Source organism: Drosophila subpulchrella, chromosome 3R, assembly GCF_014743375.2.
Source record: "Drosophila subpulchrella strain 33 F10 #4 breed RU33 chromosome 3R, RU_Dsub_v1.1 Primary Assembly, whole genome shotgun sequence".
NCBI lineage: Eukaryota > Metazoa > Arthropoda > Insecta > Diptera > Drosophilidae > Drosophila > Drosophila subpulchrella.
Window position 1 is genome coordinate 6,449,767 of NC_050609.1, and position 13,696 is coordinate 6,463,462.

The 13,696-nt window shown below is 46.7% G+C and overlaps 1 protein-coding gene across 1 annotated transcript; it reads right to left on the reverse strand.

Annotated features, from left to right (window-relative positions):
- Window positions 1-342: 342 nt before the first annotated feature.
- LOC119546358 (adenomatous polyposis coli protein) lies at window positions 343-12,457 on the reverse strand. Its single transcript, XM_037852589.1, has 4 exons — window positions 12,267-12,457; window positions 4,382-8,296; window positions 3,931-4,069; window positions 343-3,870 (listed from the first exon to the last, which is right to left on the reverse strand). Exons 2-4 carry the CDS (start codon window positions 8,242-8,244, stop codon window positions 598-600), a joined length of 7,275 nt encoding a protein of 2,424 aa, XP_037708517.1. The 5' UTR covers window positions 8,245-8,296; window positions 12,267-12,457; the 3' UTR covers window positions 343-597.
- Between the last annotated feature and the right edge of the window lie 1,239 nt (window positions 12,458-13,696).

Here is a 13,696-nt window from a genome sequence, read left to right on the forward strand (position 1 = left end):
CAGACTCGGGAAACGCTCTCTAACTAATTGTAAAAATAGAATCAAAATACAAATTGGACTTTTCTAATTAACCCAGTTTTGGAGACCGAGATCCATATTTATGTGACAAATCGAATATATAGCAATTATATATATGCCAGTATACATTTTGTATATATAAGAGAGTTGTACACATTTTGAAAGGCCTGATCTAGTGTATATATGCAATACATTTGGCTACACACGATCGGGAGCTCACTGGCTCCCTCTCTGACTGTGATTTGGATTAGTTTGAAGTTACTAGGAGTTTGCGCTAACTCTATGCTAAACTGGTTGCTTACAAAGTTTTAGGGACTACGTGTATAAAGTAAAAGGAGAGTAGTATATTGATTACATAGTATAAGTATGTATATTGCCTCCTATCCTAAAAACTCTTTGATTTTAACTCTGACTTTAGCTCTGCTTGTGGATGTGGACCTGTGCGTGTTCCGTTGCTAAAAAATGCGTGACAAATACAGTCCTGTCAGTCCAGGCTCCACTTCCGGAATCTCTTAAACCTGTCTAATTTCTGATTATGTAAGGTAAGCGAAAACGTTGCTCTCCTGACTAAAGTTCCCTTTATTTCCGGGCTCCCACCACTGGCAACTTTGACTTGACTGCTACTGCTCCTCCTGCCGCTGTTGCTGCGGGATTGGGGCTATTGTCAAAAGTCGAGCTGCGCAGGAGCGTCGGCTTGGCTGCATTTCCATTGAGCGTATTGGAAGATTTTGTTTTCTGCGTCTTCAGGTTGGCTGACGATTGCTTGGTCTTGGCCTCGTCCACTCTCTTCCAAATGTTGGCAATCCGACTCTGGGCCTGATTGATTTTTGCCGCTGCTGCTGCGGCTGCACTGCTACCATTCAGATTGGAATTGCTGCGGGATGGAGGCGTGGTGCATGACACCCGGGCGGAAGCCACTCGCGAGGCAGCAGGGGACTTGGCCCCTGCTAATCGCAGACTAGTATTGGCCCTCTGGGGCGTCACCCGGCGTGCTGGAGCCACGCCAATCCTCTTGGGAGAGCCAGCTTTCGATGGTGAATCACCGCCTGTTGTAGTTTTCTTTGTCGGCAGCTTTGAGGCGCGATGACCTGGACTGGTTTGTTGAGCTGGCTTTGCCTCCACCACGGGCACTTGAACATTTGAGTTCGTGGGTTCGTCCTTGACAAAGGTTCCCTGGCGTTCCAATCGAGCGGGAGCGGGTTCCGGCGGCGGCGTTGGCTTCTTCTTGGCTGGTAGCCTTGCTCCCGCTCCTCCGGGCATTACACTGCGTTTGGCAATCGTGGGAGAAAGGGTTTTCTTTTTAGCCGAGGCGGTACTGTTCCCATTCCGTTGACTCTGCATACTGTAGGGTGACACATAGGCTGGTTTCTTCCGACCACGAACCAATTTTACAGCCGTTGCAGGTTCCAGAGTTGTTGGTTTGGCAACAGGGGACTTCAGTTCCACCATTGGCGGAGGAGGAGGTAGCTGCACTGGCTCCTGGCCATCGCATGACTCCGTCTCCGAGTTTTGATCGCACTCTGGGGATTCCTCTGCATCTTCTGGAGGGTTAGCCACCTCGCACGTCTCTTGACCGTGTCCAATGTTGATGTCCGTGATGTAGGTAAACTGCTGCATCATTGATCGAATGGAGGACAGCTGTTCGCTGGGGCAATCGTCGGATTGGGGTTGAATTAAAGCCCTAGGACACTCAATCAACTGGGTCTTGTACCGTTCTGCACTGCCCCTTCTCCGGCCATTGGCACGCGGCGATGGAGTGGCCACAGGAACGGGCGTCTCCACAATCTCAATCTGCAGTGTTTCATTGGCCTCCAGGGCCTCCATCTCGCAGCTGGTTGCTATGGTGTACGTTTTGTAGCGATCCTTGGTGAGACGCCGCTTCTGTTTCGGGGTGAGCGAACGCCGATTGGGCGATGGAGTGGATCCCTGTTTGGGTGTAGATTCCGCCGAGCTGTAGTCATTCATCGTGGCATCCTCATCCTCGTCAAAGCAACTTTGGAGGACGGTCAGCGTTTGATCATCGCAAGCAGCCGTCTCATAGTTGGACACCGAAATAGTGGTGGCCATGCTGCAATCCTGTTCGCCATCAGCCACCTCCGACTGAATGCTGTCGACACTGATCATGGAGTCCAGCAGCTCGTCCATCAGCGAGGGCGGTTTGATGTTGTCCAGCAGATTGCAGCTAGAGTTCACGCTCTCCGCACTGCCCGCCAGGTGACCCAAGGCGCGTCTAGCTACCAAATTGGCGGGAAACATTTTGCGCGCAAATCTGGGACTCTTGCTGGGCAACTGCTGGCGCAGCGAGCTCGGCTGGGAGTGCTCCTGGTAGCAGCTGTTGAGTGATTCCATTCCCGATGGTGGACGTACATTATCCAGATCCAAACTGTTCATACTGAAGGTCATCTCGGTGCTATCCTCATCGGTAGCAGCGGGCTGGAGAAGATTTTCGGCCAGAGCTCGTGCCTCAAAAGCAATCATTGTTGAGTTGGTCATCATGGAGGCACTGGTTCCGTTGAAGAGCAGCCTTTGTGGCTCCAATCGGACGCCCGCATTCTGAACCTGCCCACCCAACTGAAAGTTCAGTCCACCCGATGATCCCGAGTAGCTGTCAGCTTCTCCATTAACCAGGGTATCCGTTTCACCTTCCAGCGATGCTGGCTGCTGTTCACTCGTGGGTGTAATCTCAAGAACCTGATGCAAGGATTTCGGATCTTTGACATCTTCATCCAGGCTCAGGGAAGCCAAAACCGGAGCCGTTTGACTCACACTGGGGAAGCTCACGTCATTGGGACAGGTGTGCTCGTTCCAGGTGTTGTTGCTGCTGTTGTTCTTGTGGCTGTTGCTGCTGCTGTGATTGTTGCTACTGCTGCGCAATTGTTCTGCCGAAGTGACGAACTCCATGGTCAATCTCTCGACGGACTTCAGCATCAGGTCTGGATCCTTGTGCTTCTCGCTTGCCCCAGAAATGCATGTTTCGTTGGGAGCACTATCCAACCTGACCATGGTCTCCATGATGAAGGACTGATTCGATTCATCGCTGGAGCGATCTTCCGAGTCCAAGTCCTTAGACCCAATAGCGGTCTCGAGACCGTTCTGACTCGCGCTCCCGCTCCCTTGATCTGGAGCTACTGGACTTCTTGCTGTGTCGGTGACGGTGGCGATGGCGTCGGTAGGATTCGGGAGGATGGGACTGCTCGGGGACGGCGGCTGGTGCGGATTGCTGGTAGCGTGCGCTTTCTGCTCTACGTCTGGAGCTGCTGTGCTGTGGGCACTTGCTGATGTAGTAGCTGCCATTGGGTGACACGGTTCCAATGCAGCCGCAGACGTAGCCAGGACGTTTTTTGGCACGGCGTTGATCTTCTTCGAGATGCCCGTATTGATGCACTCCTGCAGCAGCTTCTCGTCCTTGCGCTCTCTCTCCCGCTCCCTGTGATGATGGTGATGGTGGTGATGACGCTGTCGCTTGGGTTGTCCACCAGAAGGCAGCTGCACTGGCAACGAGTCAAATTGCTTAAGATTGGGATTCGACTGGGCGGAGGCTGCTCCCACAATGGGCTGCTCCTGCAATTGCTGAGCCCGAGCTCCGGGCTCCTTGGACTTGTACATGCCCTTGAGGATGCACAGCTCGAAGAGCGACTTCGACTGGTTGTCATTGGAGTCGCTGGAATCCACCGAGCTGTAGGATTCCTGCTGTTGCTGGCTTTTGCGGACTGTCATTGCCGAATTCAGGGAGCTAGCCGAGGTGGCCGCATTGATGGCTATTGGCTGCGAGGAGCTTAGCGAACTGGAGCGCTTGCCGTTCGAGCTGAAGCCAAGATTCGATTTCGGTCTATTGCAACCAGCGGCAATAGCCTGGAAAATTAAACGAAATCCTTTAAAATATGTTCAACTTGGGTTTTAATTTGAAATTACCTGACTCAGTAAATTGGTGTCATCCTCCGAGTCGATGGATAGAGAACTCAGCGAATCATCTTGCCAATGCGGCGGTCTTCGGACTTGCTCCTGTCTAGCGGGCTTTGCATCCGAGCCAGGTTTGGGATTCACACTGGATCTGTTGGGAATTTATATGAATTAGAATAACTTATCAATAACTTGGATCATCTTTTCTAACTTGAACCACCATTTCACATTAAAGCAAAACATTATTTAGACCGATTTTATGATATTATGAATATTATTTTGATATAGATATCAAATAAGCCTACTATATCTTTTTTAAATGTAGTTGTTGATACTACGCTGGTATTTTAAAATAATACAATATACGATAGTACATCACGATAGACCTGAATTATCGAAGTTCTAAAGCTTGCTTTATGATCTTAAGGCAGTGGTTCTAATATCTTTTGGGATCACTACTCACGATACGGTTTCCTTGAGCTCTACAGCGGGCCCAACGAGACTAGAACCCACGGTTAGATTTGAAAGGCCAGATACTACGGAGAAGTTGCAGGGACTGTCCTCCACCAAGAACTTGTTCATCTCATCAGCGGAGGGCAGGTAGCCGGGCAATTGGTTTCCTCCACGTCGAAGCATGGCTATGGGATCGGCAGCTGCTTCATTTAGGGGTTTCTTCATGCCATCGCGGATGCACTGCTCCAGGAGGTTACCCGCTGCCCCACCGCAGTCCGAGGCATTCGAGGATACATCGTCGGATAGCTGATGAGCGTAAATTTGTGCCTGACCAGATGTTGTTACCTCCTTTGGATCATTGGAACTCATGGAGATGGCCGAAAGATTGGTGTTACTGGCCACCTTGGAAAGCAATGCCGGCGTATCCTCGGTGCAGTAGCTACGAATGGTCTCCTCTGCCACGTCTACTTCGGGGTTCACAGCTGTTGATTTCACAACCTCAGCGGGCTTACGTTGCATGCCCATGTTAATGCAGTTGGCCAAGAGGAGCTCATCTTCGTTGTCCTCCTCGGCCACACTCGCTGGGGCCTTTTCATCATCTACTATGCTGAGGTTACTCAAACTGGTGGCCGTCGAGAATTGAGCCGGTGTATGTTCCACGTTGAAGCTGCTGAGGTCATCCTCGAAGACGCTCCGGAGTGGCTGCAGGCTGGCGGGGATTACAGCTGGTAGAGAGTCCACATTCGGTCCCGAACCAGCCACACTATTCCGTCTTGGAGATTGCGGCATACTCTGTGTTGGGGAATCCGGAATCTCCGATGGGGATATCACCCCACTGGCCAGGCGACTAAAGTCACTCACCACAGAGCTCTTATCATCGCAGTTGACAACGTCCACATCCGGATCGTGGACTAGAGAATCCATGGAACTGCGTCTCGAAAACATTAGAGGGGTTTCCAAAGCTGAATTGGCCTGGGTTGGAGGTTTGACGAGGACCTGCTCTGCTGGCTGGGATTCCTGCTCCTCTTGTTTCTCTGATTTTGGTTTTATTTCTGCTTCACCTCCCACCGTGGCCTGGTTAGCTTTGCCGGACTCATCCAAGCTGCTTAAGGAATCGTAGCGACTAAAGTAGCCAGGAGTTCCCTCCTCGCAATAATTGATGGGTTTCTCTGGAGTATATGAACCCGATCCGCACTGCGACAGCTTGGGCAACTTTTTGGGAGCTCCCTCTTTGGAAGCGACGTCCCTAGCTTCCGGTTTCACATCCGCTTCCACTTTAGCAGTTACCCTTAGATCCGTGACGGAAGCTGCATTGGATATAACATACGGGGTATCTTCTGTCTGATAGCACTTAACACTGTCATCTAGAATCAGCAGGATCTCTTGGCCCTCGGATTTCACGGGAGCCGTGTCAGCAGGAGGTGTTATGGTACTCTTTTGCGCTCCTGCCGATCCTGATATGTCCAGATCGGATTCAATTTGGTTCTCCGCATAGCGAAGGCTAAAGTCCGTGGGTTGATCGAGGTCCGTTTCCTGATATGTCGAGGTCTTGGTGGCGCTCTCACTGTATTTTACAGAGTAGTCAATGGGCTGCTCCTCGGTTGCCTCCGTATCCTGTTCCATTTCCAGATCGAAATCCGTGATTTTGGGCTTCACCTTGCGGTGGGCATCCGAAGCTGAGGCGGAGCGGATTAGATGATCATAGGCGCAGTCCGATTTGGCCGAATAAACGGAATCCCTGCTCTCACTCTTCGTTAGCATTGCCGAGCGGGTTAAGCGCGGCACAGCCGGATGACGTCTGGATGAACTGGAAGCCCGTTCCTTGGTTGGTTTTCCACCCGTGTCCAGGTTGTCGCACGTCTCCGCCGTGTGCCGCTCACCCAGTTCCTGCTGCAGTGCCTTAGCTTTGCGCGCCTCCAAGGTGGGCAATGCCTTCAGACCCATGGATCGGGCAATGGGATCTAGCTGGTGATGATTTTGGACAGCCGGTCGGAAGTTCAATAGATTCTTCAGAGCTGAAGAGCTGCCCTCTGAGATCATGGCGTGTTTGGAGTGGATTAAAGAACGCAACATGGGAACAGCTCCATTGTCCCACAGGAACTTCTGATCCTCGGGAGAACGAGCTGACAGGTTCCACAGAGTTCCACAGGAGTTACTGACCACCGTCAGGCTTTCGGATTTCAACTGCTGCAGCAGAATGGCCAGGCAGTTGTGCTGGCGCAGAATCTGCCGATACGGTTCACATACCGCAATGTGACTGGATACGTTCCGCAGGATGCCACCTGCATTCTCGATGATCTTCAGGGTTTTGCTGGGACCCTCGTAGCTGAGCATCCCCACGAGGAATGCCAGCGCTCCGTCTACAGCGCAGAATTCCGCTTTGTTGGTGCTGCAGTGCGCCGAGAGATTCCACAGGGCCGACAGTATGGCCTTCAGGGTGTTTTCACTCCTATTCCGCATGGCCGCCAAGGCCAGAGCCGTCACCGTTCCAATCTCATTGAGCACAGCCTTCATGTTGCTGTCCGCCCGCCAGGAGAGATTGCGCAGCACGCTGGCCGTCACCTGAAGCAGATCGTCCGGCGCTGAGTCCAATTGGGCCACCAGGGCCTCCATAAACTGCTTCTGTCCGCACAACAACGCCTTGTTGTTCTCATCCCCGAAGGTCAGATTTGTCAGGGCCATCAATGCATATCTCCGCAGAGAATTGCAGCACTGATCCTCCGGCTTCGGTCCGTGGACAGCATGATCTAGATGGACCAAGTTGGGGATCGCGTGCAGCGCCCCCAATTCACACATTGCGTGCCGGTGCTCCTCATCAAAGCTGACCTTCATCAACGACGAGATAGCGGCCAGCGGATGGCGATCAGAGTCATCGGCAATGGCCTCGCCGCCACTCTGGAGCAGCGTCTTCAAGAAGGAGCAGTAGTCGACGATCTGGTCAAGCAGGCGCAGCACCTTGGCTTCCCGCCTGCCCGATTTCTCATCCGGATGACTGTGCACCACGTTGTGCAGTGCCTGCCCGGCGCACTTCCTCACCTCCTGGTCATTGTCCGGGGCGTGCATCATCTGGACCAGGAGCGGCATGCAGCCAGAGCGTCGCAGGGTGGCGCAGCTTTGGGCATTACCCGAAAGTTCCAAAAACTTTTTGGCCATCTCGAGAGGATCATTTGAGCCCAGCATGGAAAGCAGAGAGTAGACACACTCCACTTTCGAGCCCAACGTAGCTTCCACTGCCGAAGAGGTGTACCGCTCATCAAAGCTGGTCGTCCATGCCGCTCCCTTGGGCAACCTGGGAGCTGGAGCTGGCGAATCCCCATCCAGAAATCGGGAGAGCGTGTAGGATGGCTCTTTGCTTCGGGAGGGACGACCTGCGCTGGCCGGCGATCCGCTTCCATTCCTCGGCGGAAGTTCTTCCAGCTGCTGCTGCTGAGCCGATTGCCGCTCAAAGTTCCTGTCCAGGCTGCGATGCTCTCTCATCTCCCTCAACTCCTGGGCCAACATATAGTCCGGCGGAATGGGATTCTCGTCCAGGAAGTGCTTGGCCGTCGGCTTCTTGCCCACGGCTCCAGATCCCAGACCAGCTCCGCTCTGGGTGAAGTGCAGCGTGTTGTCGTCCTGGGTGAACTCCTTCTTTGTGTAGCCACTGGCGGCCAACTCGTAATCGCTGACTTCGCCATCGCGCTCGTACTTCTTGTCCATTTTCAGCTGCTCCCCGGAACTGGCCCTAAAGCCATCCTCGTAGTCCGGCGGCGGAACTGCATCGTAGTCGAGGAAGTGCGGCTTGCGATCCGGCACCGAGTCCACATCCACATCGTCTAGGCTCAGCCCGGCGATGCCCTCCTCCAGATCAGGCGTCAGCGTTGGCTCCAACATGGCGGGGATCGGGGATTGGGATTCTCAGAGGTCCAAGTCAATGCTCCATGGCCTGCAAGAAGATGGGGAAAAACGAAGTGAGAGGAGGCGCAATTGAGACTTTATAAATTGCTATAAATTTAGTGCCGGACCAGGGCGTGGGCTAATTATAGACGCTCCACCACTCTGCCCGCCAATCCCTGTAATAATCCGCCGAGCAAAACTGAAATAGAGACGAATCGCCTAGCTGCATGGGATAGGTACATATATCACATATCAAGTGTGGGCAGCGCTCAGAAATGCAACCGGATAAGGCGGAGATTAGGTTGAGGTGCTTCCAAAAGGAAATACAACTAAATAATGAAGATGGGAACAACATTCATTTTTTTTAAATTTATTTTTTAATTCAAGCGGAGTTAAAAAGATCTTAAGATTGGGAGCACACTTCTAGGATATTCAAATTTTTAGTCAAACTTGGTAAAACGACGTCCGCTTAGCGCCTTAACTTAACTCATCACGATCATATGACTCGTTTTATGATCGATGGTAACTATGTATGTCAGCTCTATGATATAATAATCCTTTTACGATAAATGTTATCTCAAGAAGGTGAGGTCACTTAACAAAATGTAAAAGAATGATCTCAGGTTTCAAGAATGAATGAAAAGGGTTGTCGGTATGTTGGTACTAAAGTGCAGGGCACATTCATCGATCGACTGATTCACTTAATTACTTTTAAAGTTTTAATGCTGACCCATATTCAATTAGGTACTTGTTAAGATCTACTTTCTAAGTATATTCAACATGTTAGTCTTCCAAAAAGAATTCGGTCTATTGTGGAGAATTCTCTTGATTGTTTGGCTCTATCGCTCTGTAACTTAATCATCGGCCCAACTTTCAGATGGTGCCAACAACAATAGCAAATAAGCAGCTAAATCATTATCATGATTAGCTCGAGCTGCATCTTTTAGAAAGTTAGCGGAATTTCCAGTGCATGAAAAAGATACAGATGCGTTTTCAGCAGATATATTATATTGCCGTTGCTGTTGTTGTTGTTGTTGCTACACACACTGTACACACACCGAGTACAAGACACATTTCTCATTTGAGCTACCGTTGAATTATGTGCAAATGCAATTTGGTGCAGCACTTCTTTTTAGTTGTTATTGTAGCGTAAAATTGAGCATGGACAGACAGAGATGTAGGTACATAAATATGTATGTGCACAGGGAGAAAATAACGCATACAAATTAATAATATCTTGAGTAAGGATTTGAATCATTTGAATATCCAAGCGACCAAGCGACCAATGCTCACTACATGACAAGATTCTTTATAACAGGTTTTATTCCATTTATGTTATTAGATCCCCTTCTAATATCATAATATTTTAAGATATTCTCTATTATTATGATTATTATATATAATCCAGCTTTTTCGATAGTAATTTTATATATCTTATATATGTATAATCCAACCTTTTCGATGGTAATATTATGTTTCATATTTTGGGTACATTAAATATTTCAGGCAATGTATCCGTTCCTATAGAATTTTACTGGTAAATAAAAAAATTCTATTAAATTTACAAATTTATATAAAACTGGTATTTTTGTTTTTCCCTGTGTATCCAGTCCCATTCAAAGACTTCAAGTGGTTTGGGATTGGGAATGACCCGGGTCGTGTACCAGTTCTCGCTCCGCACAAGTCAATTCCTTCAAGCTCCAATTGGCAAATTAATCAAATTTTAATTGCGACCAACTTAAAAAGAGAAACAACACAAAAAGTGGTAACCGCAATTTGAGTGGCTGTGAAATGCAAATCGCTTGTGTAACAGCGGAAATGCATCCATCGAGTCCATTCGAATGGAATGCCGGACTGGGCAACAGTGGGCAATCATTCATCGTCGATTGTTTGCCTAGGCCTTCACCCAAAATGTAATGTAGAATTTATAACTATCCATATCAGTCCCTTGATAAGGCGGTGCGGCTCCACTCGTCCGCTGATTAACACCCAGAAATATCTGTGCTTTCGTTCGCAAGAATTCAGAAGACGAGCAGCAGCACTTCGATGAATCAACGATCCGCGAATTAGACAAATCAGCGCGCATATAGAGATACTATATATGCATGTGCCGGCAAGAGTGCCACAAAGAATGCGAAAATATGCGTCACTTGTCTAGCCAAAGAGCTTCACAGTCCCCCAGAGACGACTCCTCGTGTCATTAACCGGGCAGCAAAACACATATGTATGTAAGGGAATCATCAGCCCAGGCACAATGGAATCAATTGAAAACTAAGCGGTTGCAGTCGACAGTATTTGGAAATTAAAATGAGTTTGCTACCCACGCTTAAAAAAAACATTTACATTATTTTTTATAAATTAATGGTTTAGAAAGTGAATCAGCTGATTACAATAAAAAAGTTTACTTTTAGTCATTGAATTTTGTTTTCAATTCCTAAAGATAAAGACATTTTAATAATAAGTTTGTAATTTACTGTTTGACGCATACCATTTCGAGCTAAGACTTAGGAGAACAAATAAATAAATTGATTGACTTCCTACAATATGAACAAATAATTTGATGACTATCTTATTTAAAGGTGGTAAATAACTTGAATAATTAAGTCAATACTTGAGCATATCCATTTTGGGAAGTCTGTTGATGTGTGTTTATGGAATCTTATGGATCTTTCCCATATTTTGATAATACAAATCTTTCTTAATTTTGGTTAAGATTATTTACCTTATATAGAGTGTTTGTTTTACTTGAACTTGTGATATTTCCAAAGAAAAACATTTATTCTTATATATCGTAGTGTAAGTGGATGAATCTACAGAAAAGGGTGGGGCGAGGCCGACATGTGGTCCAAAATCGATCCTTACTCGTACGAAAGAACTATTTTTTGGACATTCGTCTATTTCAACGATTGGGGGTAGGTTTCGTTCCATCAACCCCCGAACTTTCCCGAAACCGTGCAAATTCGTATGGGTCTGCCAAAAGTAAAATAATTCAGCAAAGTAGAAGTACCCAATTTGGCTCTTTAATTGGAACCCCATCAAGTTAATCAACAATTTAGCCCCCCAATCACCGGATTCCACCCACCGTGCGGCGTTTTGGCTTGGCACACATTTTGCATACCAAATATTCGCGGCAGAATTATCAAAGAAAGAAGAATTGAAGATTTACACGGGGGGAGGGTGAAAAACCGATGGATGATGATGATGATGGAACCGAAAGCCATTAAACAGAGGCAAACAGGGAAATGTGCGCGAAAATATTAAATAATAAAAACTACAAACCCAACTACTGAAAATGTACATACATTTGTACTTGTGATTTTTGTATGTGCATTTATGAGCTGGTTTAATGAACGCCACTTTTGTTTTTGTTGTTTTGTTGCTTTTGTGTCTTTGCCGCCGCGAGATGATGATTATGTAAATTGTAGAAAAGTAAAAGGGAAACTAAATACGAGCGCATTCAGTGTGGAATTGTGTTGTGTTTTATTTATGTTTGTAATGTCTGTGGCCGTGTAAAACAATCGAGCGTGCAGATATTATGGTATTTTCCTTAATGCGGTGATTAATTATGCCTGCGGTGAAATTGGAAATGGAAGTGGTCGAAAATAGTTATCAATTAGGCGTGCCACAATCACCGTTGCAGCTGTTGGAAAGCAAAAACAACAGAAAAAAAAAACATAGTGCGTTTTCCAACTGATAAAGGAGCGCTCTCACACACACAATCAAACACATGCACACCCACACTCGGGCGCAGTCGCATTCTGATTGGGACCTTTATTGATTTTTCCTGTAAAAGGAATCAGCAGGAAAACAGGAATTTGCTGTTTTCATACACAGTTTTATCATTCAGATCTTCCATGCACACACACACACACACGCATGTTGGCCATATAAGGTACACATTTATTAAGTAAACATTCTGCGTTTTATTGTCAAGCCCAAAAAGAACAATTCCAATTGGAAGAGGCAGCGACTATACTCCCACACACACACGAAAGATTCTCCGTTTTCTTTTGGCATACCTTGACTAAAACAGTTTCTCCACCAGTTGACGCATTTCACGGTTTATCACGTTGTTTGTCTTTGCCCAGAGATATTGCTACTATTTGAGTTCTCAGTTCATTTCATTTCGCGACAAAACAAATACAAAACGCGCCCGAATCGAAAGTCCGCTTATCATCAACAAAAATTGCGACCAACCGCGACGACTGTGTGACCGTTAATGGATTTTCGAAAAACCCTCGATATAGTTAGGGATGTGAGAAGTGTATAAGAATAACAACATATCGATATATTTGTTAAAATATTTTAAAATTTATTTCGCTAACGTTTATTTAAATTTGTAACTTTAGTAGCTTAAATTTAAGTTAGGATCAAATGAGATATAATTATAAGTGGTCGTTGAGTAAGTTTATGTAAGGCTGTGGGAAATCGTTGAGAAAATTAAATGACAGCTTGAAACATACTAAGATTGATGGAAACTTTACATTTTAAGGGCTCTTTTTCGTCAGCATAGTACAATTATAAGTAGGTTTTAAAATTCTAGCTTATTATATGTTTTCTTAAAGCCTACTTTTAATTTATCATGCGGATGATTGGAGTTTCAAGCCACCAGTATTAGCGGAGTTTCAACCCATAACCGGAGAAATATGCCATCAAGATGAATATTTAATCAATTTTGAAATAAGTTTAACTGTATTTATGAAAATATTAAAAGTTAGAAAATGTTTATGTCAAATCAATTTCAATTTTGGTTAAAAATATTCAGTTATTTTTTTAAGGCGGTAATTTAAAAACCTCTAGTGTGACCGCATCACGGCCCAAAAAAAATACCGCGAAAAGCCAGAGACCAAATTTCAGGATTAATGCCCCAACGCATCTGGGGTCATATTAAGCCGTACGGACAAAACCAAACCGATTTTTGTTTTTCGAAATCAGCTGTGCGCGGCGGACGAGTTTTGTTGTTGCTGCGCCCGGGAAGCTGCGCTGCGAAAAACGCGAAAAATAATACAACGCAAAAACCAAAAAAATAAAAACAAAAAACGTTGCAAATGCCGCGCCATAAGTAACAACAATTAAAGCAGTCAAAAGTCAAGCAACTGGAATTGCAGAGTGCAAATCCAATTGGGTGTCCGAAATTCGTATTGATTTTCTTGTTGGTGTGTGCCCGGGTCCGTGAAAAAAGCAACAAAAGCCAAAGCAACCACTTCCAGACTTCCCATTCCCAATCAGCCACTTCCTTTTCGTCCACCTAGCGGTAATCATTGCCAATTGGAACCGCGATCTTTCCATCTTTCCAGCGACAACAACAATGTAGACAAGTCAAGTGCAAGTGTTGTTGTTGTCTGTAGTTATAGCGTTATTAAACAAGATAAAGTGGGAAAGACAGAGAGAGAGAGAGAGAGAGCGAGATAGAGGCAACAACAAAAGCGAAAGTTTTATACAGTGCGTA

Coding starts and splice junctions, on each gene's coding strand:
- LOC119546358 (XM_037852589.1), bottom strand. CDS start 8,244: ATGTTGGAGCCAACGCTGACGCCTGATCTGGAGGAGGGCATCGCCGGG. Junction 4,070..4,381: donor GAGCTCAAGGAAACCGTATC/GTGAGTAGTGAT, acceptor AATTCCCAACAG/ATCCAGTGTGAATCCCAAAC. Junction 3,871..3,930: donor ACACCAATTTACTGAGTCAG/GTAATTTCAAAT, acceptor TTAATTTTCCAG/GCTATTGCCGCTGGTTGCAA.